The sequence below is a fragment of the Callithrix jacchus genome, chromosome 11 (assembly GCF_049354715.1).
Source record: "Callithrix jacchus isolate 240 chromosome 11, calJac240_pri, whole genome shotgun sequence".
In the NCBI taxonomy this organism is placed as follows: Eukaryota; Metazoa; Chordata; class Mammalia; order Primates; family Cebidae; genus Callithrix; species Callithrix jacchus.
Genome location: NC_133512.1, coordinates 109,687,910 through 109,703,358, shown reverse-complemented (window position 1 = coordinate 109,703,358; position 15,449 = coordinate 109,687,910). Strand labels below are relative to the sequence as shown.

The following is a 15,449-nucleotide window of genomic DNA, read 5'->3' as shown; positions in this document are numbered from 1 at the left end:
TCAGTTTGTCTTTCTTCCTCCTATATGAAAGGACCCTATATGAAAAAACAATACATTAAATTAGGAATGCCTTCTACTTACCGGCAGAACTCAAGTAATGACATAAGCATATTTTGACAAAACGTGAGCCATTGCTTTATTTCATCTCAAACTTACCGCCTGCTTGCACCAGGAACAGCTGATAGCCACAATCTCTTTACTGTGGAAGGAGAACTTTTGCTGGAAGCCCTGGGATATTAGGACAAGAGACAGAGAATTTGAAACCACCTCAGTTACAGCACACATTTGCCCTCCTGAAGTTCAGTGAAGTGACTAAGGCCAGAACTGTCACTGAAGGTGAGGAGAACTGCAAATGCCACATGGAGCACCACACTCTCCACTTTCTGCCTGCAGTGACTATCTATGCCTGAAGCATTTTGAGTGTAAGAGAGAAGAGGTGCTGGTATTTCTTAGACCACAAACTACTCAAAGTTGGCCACACCAAAAAAAGCTTTATGAAAAAATAAATGTAGTTCTGATATATTTTTATTATAAGCAAAAGAAAAGCCACTACTGGTTCACATGGTCCTGTATAACAATAATCATTCATCTCAGAGGCGCTGTACAACTTTATCACCTAAGAACCCAGAAAAAAAGAAATGAAATATCAGACACAATAACCAGAAGTCAGGGTCTGGGAGAAGTCCAAGGGTATAGTAGTAAATCCAGCCACTTTCATAAGCCCCTTGAGATGTCTGCACTCAAAACAAGCAGCTTTTAATGTTTATTCTTCATCAGGAAGCAGCAGTGAAATCAATGAAATGGTAAACCCAATCCTCTTAAAGGAACAAGCTGAATTACTTTTCCATCAAGAACAGAGGAGGTGATTTTGGCTGCTGCTCTCCCTAAACAATGGCCAGAGAGAAGTATGTAGTATTGCTCAAAGAATTTTTTTTAGCCTTCCCAAAGCTCATCCATTTCCCTCTGCCTGTGAAATTTCAACCCAAACAGAAATTTCAAAGCAACCAAAAAAAATGTTAAAATGGAGCTTTGGTAAGGTGATCAAAAGAAAACAGAAGATGTAATAGCCAGGAAAGCTATCAATAGCACTGGCTAAATAAGCCTTGCTTAAGGTGTACAGAAAATTTTAAGTTGAAAATCAATTACCACATTATTAAATGATGTCCCAGTGGCATTTTTCAGTGCCCATAATCCTTGCCCATAATCTGCAGTACTTTGTATGCCACTGGGCATTTTCTCCTTTTGAACCTCTCTTCTCTCTTGATTTCCTAATACAACATTCCAGTCATCTGTATGTGCACAGAAGACCAGGACTGGATTCACTAATTTTGCTCCAACCTCAAATACCACTTTCAGAGACATGACGTTAACATTAGACTCTCCTGGGTTTTAAAAAATGTATCCATCAATACCTCCTTCTCAAAAACCTAAGTGATATTTTTACTTTCTCTGCAGAAAAAAGTTAACATAGCAAGCCTGAGACTCCTTAGAAAGGCTGCTTGCAGCTGGGGGCAATGGCTCACACCTTTAATCCCAGCACTTTGGGAGGCTGAAACAGGAGGATCGCCTGAGGTCAGGGGTTCAAAACCAGCCTGGCCAATATGGTGAAATCCCATCTCTACTAAAAATACAAAACTTAGCTAGGTGTGGTGGCACGTGCCTATAATCCCAGCTACTCAGGAGGCTGAGTCAGGAGAATCGCTTGAACCCGGGAGATGGAAGTGACAGTGACCCGAGATTGTGCAACGGCCCTCCAGCCTGGCTGATAGAGCAAGATTCAGTCTCAAAAAATAATAATAATTTAAAAATACAGAGAAAAGAAAAGCTGCTTGCAAGGTTTATCCTTGGTTGGCATCTGGGAACCTGGATTTCAGGAGGGTTCCCCAATTCCCAGCACAGTTAAGAGTGTCTCACTGGGCCTAAACTGCACAGGCTGAGCACAGCGCCTCATGCCTGTAATTCCAGCACTTTGGGATGCTGAGGTAGGCGGTTTGTTTGAGGACAGGAGTTTGTGACAGGCCTACACAACATAGTAAGACCTTGTCTCTATATTAAAAATTTTAAAAAAAAAGAAACTTTTTGCACAACAATGTAGTTTATGCTGAGTATCTGCTGTCCTTCTGGAAGTCCGGAATTTTATTATGTGCAATTCAGAGGGTGCTTATGTGAAAAGACCTCAATAAAAACCCTGGACACTGAGTCTCTAATTCGACAGGTAGACGATTTAAGAATATTCCGTCAACATGTGTGTCACAGTACATTGCTGGAGGAATTAAGTGCATCCTGTGTGACTCTGCTGGCTTCCTCCAGACTTTGCTCCAAAATCACAGGCTTTGCTGATTTTACTTTGTATCTTGGTGTTGTAATAAACTATAGATGTTAGCACTAGAGGCTGAGTCCTGTGAGTCCTCCTAGTGAATCACTGAACCTGGGGTGGTCTTAAGGACCCCTGATATGCTCCTCTCCTCCCAGATAACGACTCTTGCTATTTCTTATTCTGTCAATGACAGTATCTTTTCTCCAAGAGAAAAGTGCGTGTGACACACACACATGGACTTCAGCACTGCATCAGGTTTGATGTCCATGTGTTTACTACTGCAGGGTCAGCAACAGCCCCCACAGCCCCCAGCACCTGAGAGTTGCAACTGCCTAACGGGAAGAGCTTACAAGAGGATACAGAGTCTAGGAGGCCAAAGGGTTAAGTATGCAGGTCTTTTCAAAGATGATGCCAAACTGTTCGATATAAGATGGCACCAAAACTGCAGAAATGACTTCACATTGCAGCCGTTTGAAAACGTCCTCATTATCCCCCAAGCCATTTTTCAGAGAACAAAAAAAGAGATAAATAAAACTCCTCTTTAGAGCTACAGCTACACTTTGTGGCTCCTGTGTGAAGAAAGAAAAGAGCAGCACAAGCTAGGGTATGACCCAAGTGTCTTGTCCAGCTCAGTATTACACTCTGCTGACAGTTACCCCCCCATATGGATTTTTGCTCCACTTTCTAACTTGTCCCTTCACTGATAGTCTGTTTCTCCCATTAGTCCTCACTCTATCCTGGGCACTGCCACCAGGTAAAATGGTGCTTTCTAAGTTTCTGCCTCCCATTCAAAATACTTAAATGACATTTCTTTCCTTACAGATTAACAGAATAAAGTCTTCATGCCACCCATAATCTTCCCATCAATTTTTCAACATCTGTCTTCCACTCCTTTGTATTATAAATTCCTGTCCATAATGAGACATATCTGCTTATATGCACCATATGCTTTATTCTTTTATAGTTTTAATTAATTTATTTATTTTTGGCTCTTTCCTCATTCTCAACATACCTTCTAGAAACTTACCGCCATTTCATAAGCAGTATCTAAATTTTGCTTCTGCTAAAAAATCTACAAGAGTCTTCCAAAATCCCCTCAACAGGCCTTGCCATCTGTATCTACCCTTGCCATTGTAAATTAGCTGTCCTATGTGGCTGCTTGTTTTGTGTGCACATGTGTTATCTCTCCAACAGAATTATAAGCTCTTTGAAGGGAGTCAGTCCTTGTATAGTTCTTAGCAACTTGGCACAGTTCTTTGAACATCATAGGCACCTCATGATATTTTCTAATTAATTGAACAAAAAGTTGTTGCTACTCTCTCATGATCTAATTACAAACTTCATGCTATTCAGACATTATAAGCCTTACCCAAGCCACCTGAAAATACGTCTCCTCACAGCATCCTTCCAGGCAAAAAAACTAACCCCTACAGGCCGGGCACGGTGACTCGTGCCTGTCATCCCAGCACTTTGGGAGGCTGAGGTGTGCTGATCACAAGGTCAGGAGTTCAAGACCAGCCTGGCCAATATGGTGAAAACCCGTCTCTACTAAAAATACAAAAATTAGCTTGGAAGGCTGAGGCAGAAGAATCACTTGAACCCGGGAGGCAGGGGTTGCAGTAAGCTGAGATCGCACCACTGCATTCCAACCTGAGCAACAGAGTGAGACTCTGTCTGAAAACAAAACAAAACACCTAAACCCTACAGACACTGCAGAGATGGTAGGATTGTATTATTCATTTTTAAGTCTACAATATTGAAATGCTGTATGGCTATAAATCAACACAGTAGAATTCATGGCATGACAGCAGTAGCAGCCACAACTAGAGGTCTGCTACATGTTATAGTTTTAAATGTATAATTGTAAGTCTCAAATGCAGGACACCATTCCCTCCACTTAGTTATCAGATGGCTGTGCATCAAACAGAAGCTGAGGAGAGATGGCATAGCTCAGAATCGTTCTTGGGTCTTCTTGTTGGCTCAGTGATCTTAGGCAAATCGCTTAACTCTTCTAACTTCCTCTTTCATGTGAAAATGGGAATAATAATACAAACCTCTCCTATAATACTAAGTGGATATAAGCATCAAATGAGGCCATGCATTTAAGTCTTTATAACACTTTACTTATTTATGTATTTAATGTGTTTTTATATAAAACTAAGGAGTACTTTTATTGCCAAGATCTATCAACAGGAACCTCTTCTGCCATCTTGCTGAGGAAGCTTTCTAGTGTCTAATATGTAACTACATGATGCTCTACTAATGATACTGGGTGAGTGCATTCAGCCCCACCTCACTACTAAATATTAGCCGTCAGGCTTGCAGGAGAGAACAGATACAACCCACTGTGGTATTGACAGGCAGAGCAATACCAGAAACAAACAACAAGGGCAATCACAATTGGGGCGCCGGGTGCTATGCTTATGCAGTATTGTGGTGGGACCCTGGGCAACGAGCCTGGGGGTAATCAACTCTGTGCTTTGGTTTGGATTCTGGTCTCACAGACTCACAGCAACCATGGCTTCAGGCTTATCATCTCATGCAGAGACATAAATAGAAGCACATCAGAGCCTTCATGGACCAAGTTCCCATAAACCACCTGCTATGGGAAGACATCGGCCAGGCTCTCAGCATGCCAAAAGAACCAGATTCCAAATTACTCATTTTTAAATGTTGGCCCAAATCTGCTATTGTGGTACTGACAGATGCCCTGACTGAAGTTCAACTGATTCTATGATTTTTTAAGAGCTGTTTAGTTCAGCACTGTCAAAGAGGAAAATAGGGATGGGAGGCCAGATGCTTTGGATCCAACTGACTGCAGAATTAAAAATACCAAGAACATTGAGGAATAAGGTCATTTTTGTGTTCTTTGAGATGTTTCAATCAAATTGAGCCTTTAGAATAAAGTTTAAACCAGATTTATTCTGAGTACTAAAGCTTTGTTGCCTTCTGATTTCTTCTGCCATCTAGGGCAGGTACCAACTGGCACTCAGTTTTACAGCCTTGGCTGAAAACAGAAAAAAAGGGCTTGACTTAAAATAAGCTGAATTTATTTCATTATTTCTGTATTTAACTTTGTTAGGGGTGAGAGAATATTCTGACCATAGGCTGATTCTGTTTGATTTGATCCAACACAAGAGCTAATATTCCTCCTGCCTCCAAAACTTCAAACAACAAAATAAACCTCTCCATATCCACTAGCATGTCCAAGGCTCATAAAGTATTAGAAAGGACAAACCCGTGGAATTATCAAATAAGACTGACTCAATTTGCTTTCGTTAATATATATCTTAAAATACAGAAATCCAAACATTTCTGCACAAATACTTCCTCTGATTTTTGTAAAGAAAAAAAGTACTTTTACACATTTGAGATTTCATCTCTAAAATGTTTATCATATGTTTAAATAATGGCAAAGTTAAATTTCTAGCAAAACAAGACTAAAATTTTAAAATAAAACTGTTAGACCACCTATAAAGGTATCCTATGGGACAAAATAACATATGATTTGGTACTCACTAGTATAAAAGGAAATGTTTCCATTTTCACTTTGCTAGAAGACCTCAAGTTGGTTGTGGGGTTTCAATGTAACCACTTCCAACCCACCGAAGTTGATAAGCAACTGTGATGTTTTGGCATCTCACAATTGGAAGCAGATAAGCAACTGAGATCTTTACTCAACCCAGGCACAGACCCACACCAACCTAATTGAAAACTTTTTTGACTGAATAAAAGTGGCATTTGTTTTAACCAACTATCTACTGATTTACGGACTATTTCCATCTCATCCAGAGTGTAGCCTTCAGTCTTTAGTAAAACCCACCAAAAACCAAATCCCTAATACATACACAAATTACTGGCATTTTCCTTCAACAAATTATTCAGCCCAGTTTTTCACAGATATGTGTATGTGTACTCTTGCCTGGTAATATGACTAATGTGAATCTTTGAAAATTAGACTGGTTTGACAATATGCCTTTTTCTTAATATTCTAGATTTTGTAAAACTAGAGTTTATTTACTCATAGAAAACCTAAGTTATCTAAGTTTTCTATACAAATTTTACTAGTCTTAAGTTAAAATTGTTATAAATATTTAAGATCTTCAAAATATAAACATATATTGGCTTATAATAAAGAATATCTTTATAATTTTTGACAGTGCTAAAAATTATGTGACTTTAGATAGTTACTTTATTAAAATCATCTTTGAAAAATCTAAATGCTTGTCTCTTGGATTTAATTCCAATACCATTTATGGATTTAATAAAAGGCTCTAAAATCTGTCAGTGCCCTTATTGTCCATAATATTTTCTTATTCCAGCGGAATCATGGATTTATGCCTATAGATTGATATTTTATTAAATTCCTCTATTCTAATATTGTTGATAATCACAATATATTATTAATCAAAGCCAATCACCCCCATCATCCTGAGAAAGGTTTTGCTTTTTCCATTCATTTATCTGAAGGCTCCTTCTACAAGCTATAGATCATTCAGTCTTCTGGGGAAAAACATCAAAAATGTAAGGCACAAGATTCTTAGTACAACTTAACAACTCTTACCACAAATGTATCATATGGTATAAAAAACCAGACATAACTTCCACGACATCTTCATTTCAGAAGCAGATGCCTTCATTGAATTAGGCAACTTAACCCAAGACCTTGGAATTGAGAGAGACACCTGTAACAATGGCAACTGATTTACATTTTAATTTACATTAACTATTTTTAGCTATGATATTTGTATTTCATATTTCTATGACTATCCTGATTCTAGGACAAAAATACTTTATTTAGACAGTTAGTGTTATATTCCATAAGGCCAAAATTATATATGAACCTTTCCTGTTGGGTTTATATCTTTGTCCTAAAACACCAGGAAGGTTTCTTTATGAAAGTATTATCTTAGTGATGCAACTAGCTATAACTATGATAATGCTGAACTATGAAAATTAATTTCTATCTCTGATTAACTCATAATTAATAACCTTACCAATAAAAATTATTTTAATGCCAATAATATTTGCCAAGCAGGGTTTTTCTAAAACCAAAAAGAAAAGACTAGTTAAAATAGTTTAAATATTTTTGAAAGATAGGATTGATGCTAACAGTTACCAATGACAGATCAGTTAAACCATCTAAATGATAATCTTGCTGATGGTGTGACATTACAGGACATAGTGGGTTTTAATCTTTACCCTGAGCATTGATAGCGGAAAATGCTCTTTTGCTAGTAGAATTAGCTACACTTCCTTTTTGTGTAAACATAGACTATTTCACTATACTAACTCCCAGACAACTGAGAAGGAGACTTTAAAATTCCCCAGAATTACTCAGATTGTGCCCCTCCTTGCTTCATGAATTTATGCCAAGGTGATATAAGCATGTAATATATGCCTTAGACATAGAAAGGAATCTGCTCTCCAGAAAGAGTTTTGACTTCATCTCCTCTTCCCAGTGGTATCGCAAATTATCTAATAATCTTTCCAGAGCAATATGTCTGATCAGGGAAGGTGAAGAGGCTACTAAGAGAGAAAAATACTACATCTCAAAAGAACTAGCTGCAGGACCTAACCAATATGTACCAACAGAAATGGGAGAGTGTCAGGGGCCTGGATCCTGAGGGTGAAGGATAAAGAAGGGCAGAACTTAGAGCTTGATAAAGAATTTCCCATTGTGGGGCACTCATCTACAATAGAGGATTTAACACATTATCAAGAACCCTAGAAGATGATGATAACACTGGGGTGGCTTTTCAAAACTTGAACCAAAAAAATAAACCATGTTAAGTGAAGTAGAAATGCCTGAATTGCTGTGACAGAGGAAGAGGCAAACCAAATCTCAGAACTGAGCAGGCTAGGGCTGCTATACGAGGTACAGCTGAAAAGCCCATCAGTTGACTATGATCTGCCAGAGGCCTAAAGGACACTCTATTTACCAAAGCAGTAAGAAACAGGCTGGTTAAAAGAGTAGCAACATCGTTGGAAAGTTCAGAGGTGGCTCTCGCTCATAGGTTAGCCCTGATGCTAGGAAATGCCTTACAGATTGAGCACTCTGAAATTCACTGGAATTACAGAATTCTAAAATAGTATGGACTATGTGACAGCACTTAACCATCAAAACAAAGTGGGTGCAGTTATTGTAAGACTGAAGTTGTAGCCAAGGGAGCTTGACCTAGAGAGCTATGGAAATGGTTAACATAGCATGACATCCCTACAAAAAAGATGGATTATCATGGATTATCAGATAAAAGAGATATTTCTCAATTAATAGAATCAGAAGACATCAAGAATGGATGATCAAGAGAGAGATGAGGGCAGATGTTGCAATAAAAAGTCATAATCTTTTGCTCTGTTTCTCGACCTAAGCCAGTTTTCAAAGATAGAACCCAATGATTGAAGAAAAGGGTAAGTTCCCAGAAGAATCTTACAACACAGCAAGAGTCTATGGTAACAATTTCCTGGTCTTTAAGTAGAAGGACCTAAATTCATTTACTTGGGTAGTTATACGCTGAGGAGAGAGAAATGTCCAAAATATTCTAAAGACTAGAAATGTCCAAATATTCTAAAGACTAATGCACAAATGTACAAGTTGACATGTATACCCTGGGTATGAAGCAGCACCTGGTACCCTATGGAACCAGGTATCTAGAAGTCCCCTATTAAAATAAAGATACAGGCTGGGCGTGGTGGCTCATGCCTATAATCCTAGCACTTTAGGAGGCTGAGGGGGGCAGATTACAAGGTCAGGAGCTTGAGACCAGCCTGGCCAACATGATGAAACCCTGTCTCAACTAAAAAATGCAAAAAAAACTAGCCAGGTGCGATGGTGCATGCCTGTAGTCCAGCTATTCAGGAGGCTGAGGCGAAAGAATCTCTTGAACTAAGGAGGCAGAGGCTGCAGTGAGTTGAGATTATGTCACTGCACTCCAGCCTGGGCGACAGAGCAAGACTCTGTCTCAAATAAATAAATAAATAAGTAAATAAATAAATAAATAAGCATGAGGTCCAGCTAAAAAAACAAACAAACAAACAAATAAACAAAAAGCAGGAGTCCTAGACCAGGGCTGGTTTTCAGAGAGTCTACTGGTTCCACAAATCCATCAGGATTAATGTCCCTTGTCTATTAATTGTGTAAGTGGAAACAGGACTGGTTTCTTGGTCTGTTGTGGAAGAGGAAGCCCAAGTGAAACCCTCAGACCATCCTTCCAGCCATAACCAAATCAAAATCAATGTCACATTTTCAAGAAGTAATAGGTATTAAATTTATATTGAATTAATTTTAAAAGCTGTGACAATGGTATTGTGTTTATATTTCCAAAATTATCTAAGTGCCCCCTTAAAGACTAAAGGAGGCAGGAAGCAGAGGTGGTGTGCCCCAACATATCCCCATTTAATTCACCGGTTGAGATCCTATAAAACCAGAGACTGGAGAATGGTGCCTGAATATCACAAGTTCAACCCACTGTACTCTATTTGCAGCCACTGTGCCAAATTTGGAAAATTTCAGCCTTAAGTACCTGACATGTGGCCACTGATTTGGCAAATGAATGTTTTTCATCCCTCCCTGAAAGGAGGGTTCAAACCTATTTGCATTTGCTTGCAGGTTTAACAGTACATTTTTACAGGCCTGATCAGGGCTCTCAACTCTTCTGAATGTTATCTGATACAATGCAAAGGAACCTGAACTGTGTGAACATTCTGTAGAACATCATTTGGTCCACCGTATCAGTGGCATCACATTAAAGCAAATGAGCAAGAAGTGGGAGGTACATTGGAGGTCCTGGTGAGAAAGAGAGTGGGAGATAAGCCCTATGAAGAGTCAGGGGTCCCACCTGTCCATGAAGCTTCTAGGGCCCAGTGGTCCAAGGTATACTAGAATGTCCTCTCCGATTTAAAGAAAAAAATATTGCATTTCATAATTGTAACCACTAAGAATGAAGCACAGCACTTTATTGGCCTTTCTGGGTTCTGGAGGCAGTATATTCCACATTTAGAAATGTGATCAATTTATTAGAGGACATTAAATGCTGCCAGCTCAGAATGATGCAGGAAACAGTGCTGCACCAGGTCAAGCCTGCAATGAAAGGTTCCCTATTACTCCATGTGACTAGAAGTTTAGGGAAGGGAAAAAGATGCCCTGTGGTGTTTATAACAAGCACAAACAGGAAAAGCAACATAGACTCTAGGATTCTGAAACAAAGTTGTGCTATCTGCAAGAGGGAACTATATACCTTTCAAAAGTATTTTCTGGCAGGTTACTATGCCCTGGTGGAGGAATACCTGTCTGTGAATCACCACGTGTCATGAGCTGACTTCTGTCAGATCACTATGACATAAGGTCGATTGAGCCCAGCCTCAATCCACCGTTACAGTAAGTGGGACCATCTGAGAGCTGCAACAAGCAGTACCAGGAATGCATGAGTAGGTGGCTCAGATCACCTACAGTATCTGCTATTATTACATTACCAAGTCTTTCATTCAACTCACCTACGGAAAAATGGGAGTACTGAATGACCGGCTCAAAGAGGAGGAAAATGCTGAGACTTGTTCATGCATGCATCAACTTGGTATATACACTCAGGCCAAAAGTAAACTCCTTCTGCACTGAAGCCTACTCAGGAGTGCACCTTAGAGACAGGAATAGTAAGAAATCCTCCTCATGGGCATAACATCAAGTGGAGCAACTGAAGCATCCCATTTATGCAAAAAGATAGATGGCTTGATATAAGAATATATAATGACTTACAGGCAGTGATAAATGGCATGTCTGGTTGGCCAGGGCCCTGGAGGAAAACAGGAGGTCTGGGGAAGAGGCATATTGAGGAACATATGAAAGTAAGTGCAAAGAGTGAAGAATGCTGATATTGCACATTAATTCCTACCAGAGAGCATTCCCCTTTTAAGAATTAAAAACTTAGACATAACGCAGATACCATACTGTGTCATGAGCCATCCCATTGATGGATGGTGCAATGGGCTTGTAAGTGCACTACCCATGATGGAGTGATGGATGCTATATGTAGGTCCAATAGCACGGGTGTACAGTCACCAAAACTGAGCCAGCTCCTGCCACTGCTGAATTTCTAACCTACCAGCAAAAGACACCAAAGCTGAACACCCAATATGGCACCAACCCTCAGAGAGAACAACCAGCTTCTTTGAGGCAAACTGATTACAATGAACCTCCTCCACTTTAGAAGGACAGAGACTCAACTTGACTGAAATCAGCGCATATTCTGGGTATGGGCTTACCTTTCCCTTCTTTGGGGCCTCAATCAGCACCACTATGCCAGGGCTTACAAAATGTTTGACCCACGAACATAGAATCCTGCACAACAATGTGTCAGACCAAGGACATTATTTTGTGGCATAGAGGTGCAGAAGTATGCATGGGGACCATGATATCCACGGGACCTATCCCAGCCTACACCATCCAGAAGCTGCAGGCCTGATAGAGAGATGGAATAACCTTTTTAAAATGTAACACTGGCTTCAGCATTGAGAAAATATCCTATGAGCACCATCCACCAGACTCAATATGTATACTCACTAAATCTATGATCATTTCATGGTGATCGATCTCCATGACAAAGATACATAAATACAGAAACCAGTGAGTAGAAGTAGTGGTGGCTATGCCTACTGTGGCCCGCTTGGGGAGTCTGTACTTCTGGTCCCCACGGCTCTGGGCTTGGAGGGTCTGAATCCCAGATGGAGAACTTCTTTGCCATGGGACGTAACAGGAAGCTCTTAAACTTTAAGCTACCACTGCACCCAGTTACTTCAGGATTTTTGTGTAAGAGACTAGCAGGCACAGAAAGGAGCCAGCATCCTGGCAAGAGTAATTGATCCTGATCGTTAGGCACAGGTCTAGCTGTTCTCTGACAACAGAAGCTGGAAGAATACAACTGGTAACCAGGCACTCCACTGGGGCAGCCTTTGTAATGCTATGAACAATTTTAATAATAAATAGACAACTGCAGCAGCCAAGACCTGGGAATCAGACTGCTGAGAGGTAAGGGTCTTGGTCCCCTACCACGGAGGGCACCTAGACCAGAAGCACTAGTTGAGAGTGAGGTGAATCCAGGATGAGTGGTTGAGGAGAGAGATGATGAATATCAGTAGCAGATGTAAGACCAATAACAACCATGGGGGGCTGAAATCTGATCCCCAGTGTTGGGAGTGGGGACTGTTAGGAGGTGTTTGGGTGATGGAGGCAGATCCCCTATGAATGGCATGGTTCTGCACTCACTGCAATGAGTAAATTCTCACTCCATTAGTTCTCGTGAGGTCTGATTGTTCGGGGACACTGGCACCTCTCTTCTTTCTCTCTTGCCATGTGATTACACTCAGGGCTCCTCCTTGCCCCTGTACCATGAGCAGAAGTTTCCTGAAGACTTCACCAGATGCTGGTGCCATGCTTCTTGTACAGCCTGCAGAACTGTGAGCCAAATAAACCTCTTTTCTTTATAAACTATCCAGCTTCAGGCATTGCTTTATAGCAAAACAAATGAACTAAGACATCAACCAACCATAGCCTTCACCCAGATAGTAGATATCAAAATGGAATGCTGTGTTTAACCAAATTTGCTTTTAACCAGCTGAAACTAATAAATAAGAATTACACCTGTTTACCGACTCTCGTCAAAATAAAAAAAAACTCTCCTAACCAACTGTTTAACCAACTTGAAGGTACTTTTAGACTTACCTGACTTGTTTAACCAATTGTGGGTGTACTTTTGGTTTAACTCTGCCCTATAGGGAGTGAAAACTCCAATTATTCATCAGTAGAACCTTGATTTTTGCTTCTCAGCTAGCTATTCAGCTCATATTTCTCTGCCTGGATTATAAACAAACTAAGCACTAGCTTTGCTTATCATTGTGGAGGTCAATTTAAAAAATACATAAACATGCTTTCTCTTCAACAAGAGAGAATTTGACATCATTTCTTTTACTTCTTTGAAATCATATTTTTTCATTTTTTTTTAAACTAAAGGAGATTTTTTTTTCTGACATCAATACTTCATGTCTGTTTGGCATCCTATGCTTTTACACCTGGGGCAAAGAGTGAGAAGAATGCTTTCTGTCATAAACTGATTGAAGAAAGGCAATTTGGAAAGGGAGGTCAGCACACAGAATCACAAATGTGTTCTCACGCAGGTAAGATTCAGGTTTCATGGAAGAAACAAATGGCGAATGAGGATTTGGGAACTGCTTCCCTTATCCCTTTCCAAACCTGCCTGCCCCAGGAAAACCCAGGGTATCCCAAGAAGGAGCACAGCTCAGCTTGCAAATATCAGCTTGGTGGCTCCAGAACTCTTCCGTTTCATTCTCCAGATGTTCTTCCTCATCTGCTGGTGGCTCTCTGGACCTTTCTGTTCCTTTGTCTCTCACCTTCCACCTCTTCCTCCCTTCTTTCCTCTCCAAATACATTTTTGTTCATGTTCCTCCTTCAATTTTTCCCTTAAATGTCATTATTTTCTTTATTTCCCTAATGCTTTTTTTTTCCATTTTTGCCCTTTTATGAATTTTCAGTCTCTTATCTGCCAAGAATACACACACACACACACACACGTACACACAAAGATACATATGTACACACACATATACACATATATACATATGTAAATAATTTTTTCCCTTTTATGAATTTTCAATCTCTTATCTGGCAAGAATAACTATATACACGCACTCACACACACAGACACATATATATGTACATATACGGATATATATATATATACACACATATACATATATAAATAATATCTAAAATAACATGTTGATTATATATTTTATGGAGAGATATTGTTACATTTATATGTTTTTATAATTTCTCAGTTTTCTATGTAACTAATTTAAAAGGCAGAGAAGTTGTATATTTCTTATTTCTCTCTTTAAAAAATACTACAATTTTTTTGGCTATTTGTACATAGCCTATAATTGATTTGCTTTGCATGAAGAAACTAGCTCTCAACAACTGGCATCCAAATATGAGGAGCACATTTACTCCACACTCTTTTACATACATGATCTCATCTATCTGGCAGGAATTCTAAATAGGAGAAGAACACGAAGATTTCCAAAATGGTTGGATTTGCTTTTCTGATTGTGTGTTCATCTATGCCTAAATTACTATATTTAAAGTAGTCATTTTGATAAAATGTTTTTACTTGCTAATATCTAGTTTATGCTTCAGTCAAACTCGGCAACAAATAGAGAGCAAGAACATATGAAATACATGATGAGATCAGTCCCATAAAAAGACTGGAATCAAAACCACAGATTTATCATGAGACACGTGACTTGGGCCAGATTCTGCAAGGAGGAGGATAAATATGTAGAAGCAGAATCAGCTCTGCTGAGAACGTGAGAGAGAAGGACCGAAGCCATTTGTCTCCGAGCATCATATGAACAGGGGACAAAGGGGTGATTTCGTTATGTACCTGGAACGTTTTGGGACCATATCGCCATTTTGGGACCTTTTGAGTGCCAGCATGATGCCACAAGTGGAAAACTTCACACCTGGCCTCGTATGACAGCTCATAGAAAAAACTTGGTTTCATACACAAGATTATTTAAAATATTGTATAAAATTGCCTTCAGGCTCTGTGTTTAAGGTGCACTATGAAACATAAATGAATTTCATAGTTAGACTTGGTCTCATTCCCAAGATATCTTAAGTATATGTAACTATTCCAAAATCTGAAAAAAATTCTAAATCCAAAAATCTTCTGGTTCCAAGCATTTCAGATAAGGGATACTCAATGTGTATGCTGCATTTAAAACTGCTTTCAAGAATTGATGTTTGAAATTTTTTAATTTTGATTTTTAAAAAGTTACCTTGTTTATTTTTATAACTTTTTCAGATGAAGAAATAAGCTTTCGAGTTGTGATTTACAAACATAATGCTAGGTTTGGATGCTTGGTTCCTTCAAAAAATGAAGAGTCAAAGTAGCCATAATCAATACCATACATTTTTGCATGTAGATTTTTTTGAAGTACCACAGACAACTTGGTGTTTTCTAAATTTTGATCAAATGAATGCAATATGTAGATCTAGTGAAGATCGGAGACATGTTTACAGTGTAAGAATGCATTCTGCCTCTAACCGTTTATTGAGTAC

At 39.3% G+C, this 15,449-nt stretch overlaps 1 protein-coding gene across 17 annotated transcripts in view; it reads right to left on the bottom strand.

The window, feature by feature from the left end:
• DGKI (diacylglycerol kinase iota) overlaps positions 1 to 15,449 on the bottom strand; it is a 448,494-nt gene that overhangs the window by 231,063 nt on the left and 201,982 nt on the right. For 16 of the 17 annotated variants that reach the window (XM_035254659.3, XM_035254662.3, XM_035254663.3 and 13 more), the window contains exon 7: positions 157 to 228. The exons of the other annotated variant lie outside the window; for it this stretch is intronic. In XM_035254659.3, coding sequence (XP_035110550.1) covers positions 157 to 228 — 72 coding nt within the window. The remainder of the gene's footprint in view (positions 1 to 156; positions 229 to 15,449) is intronic. 17 annotated transcript variants of the gene reach the window in all.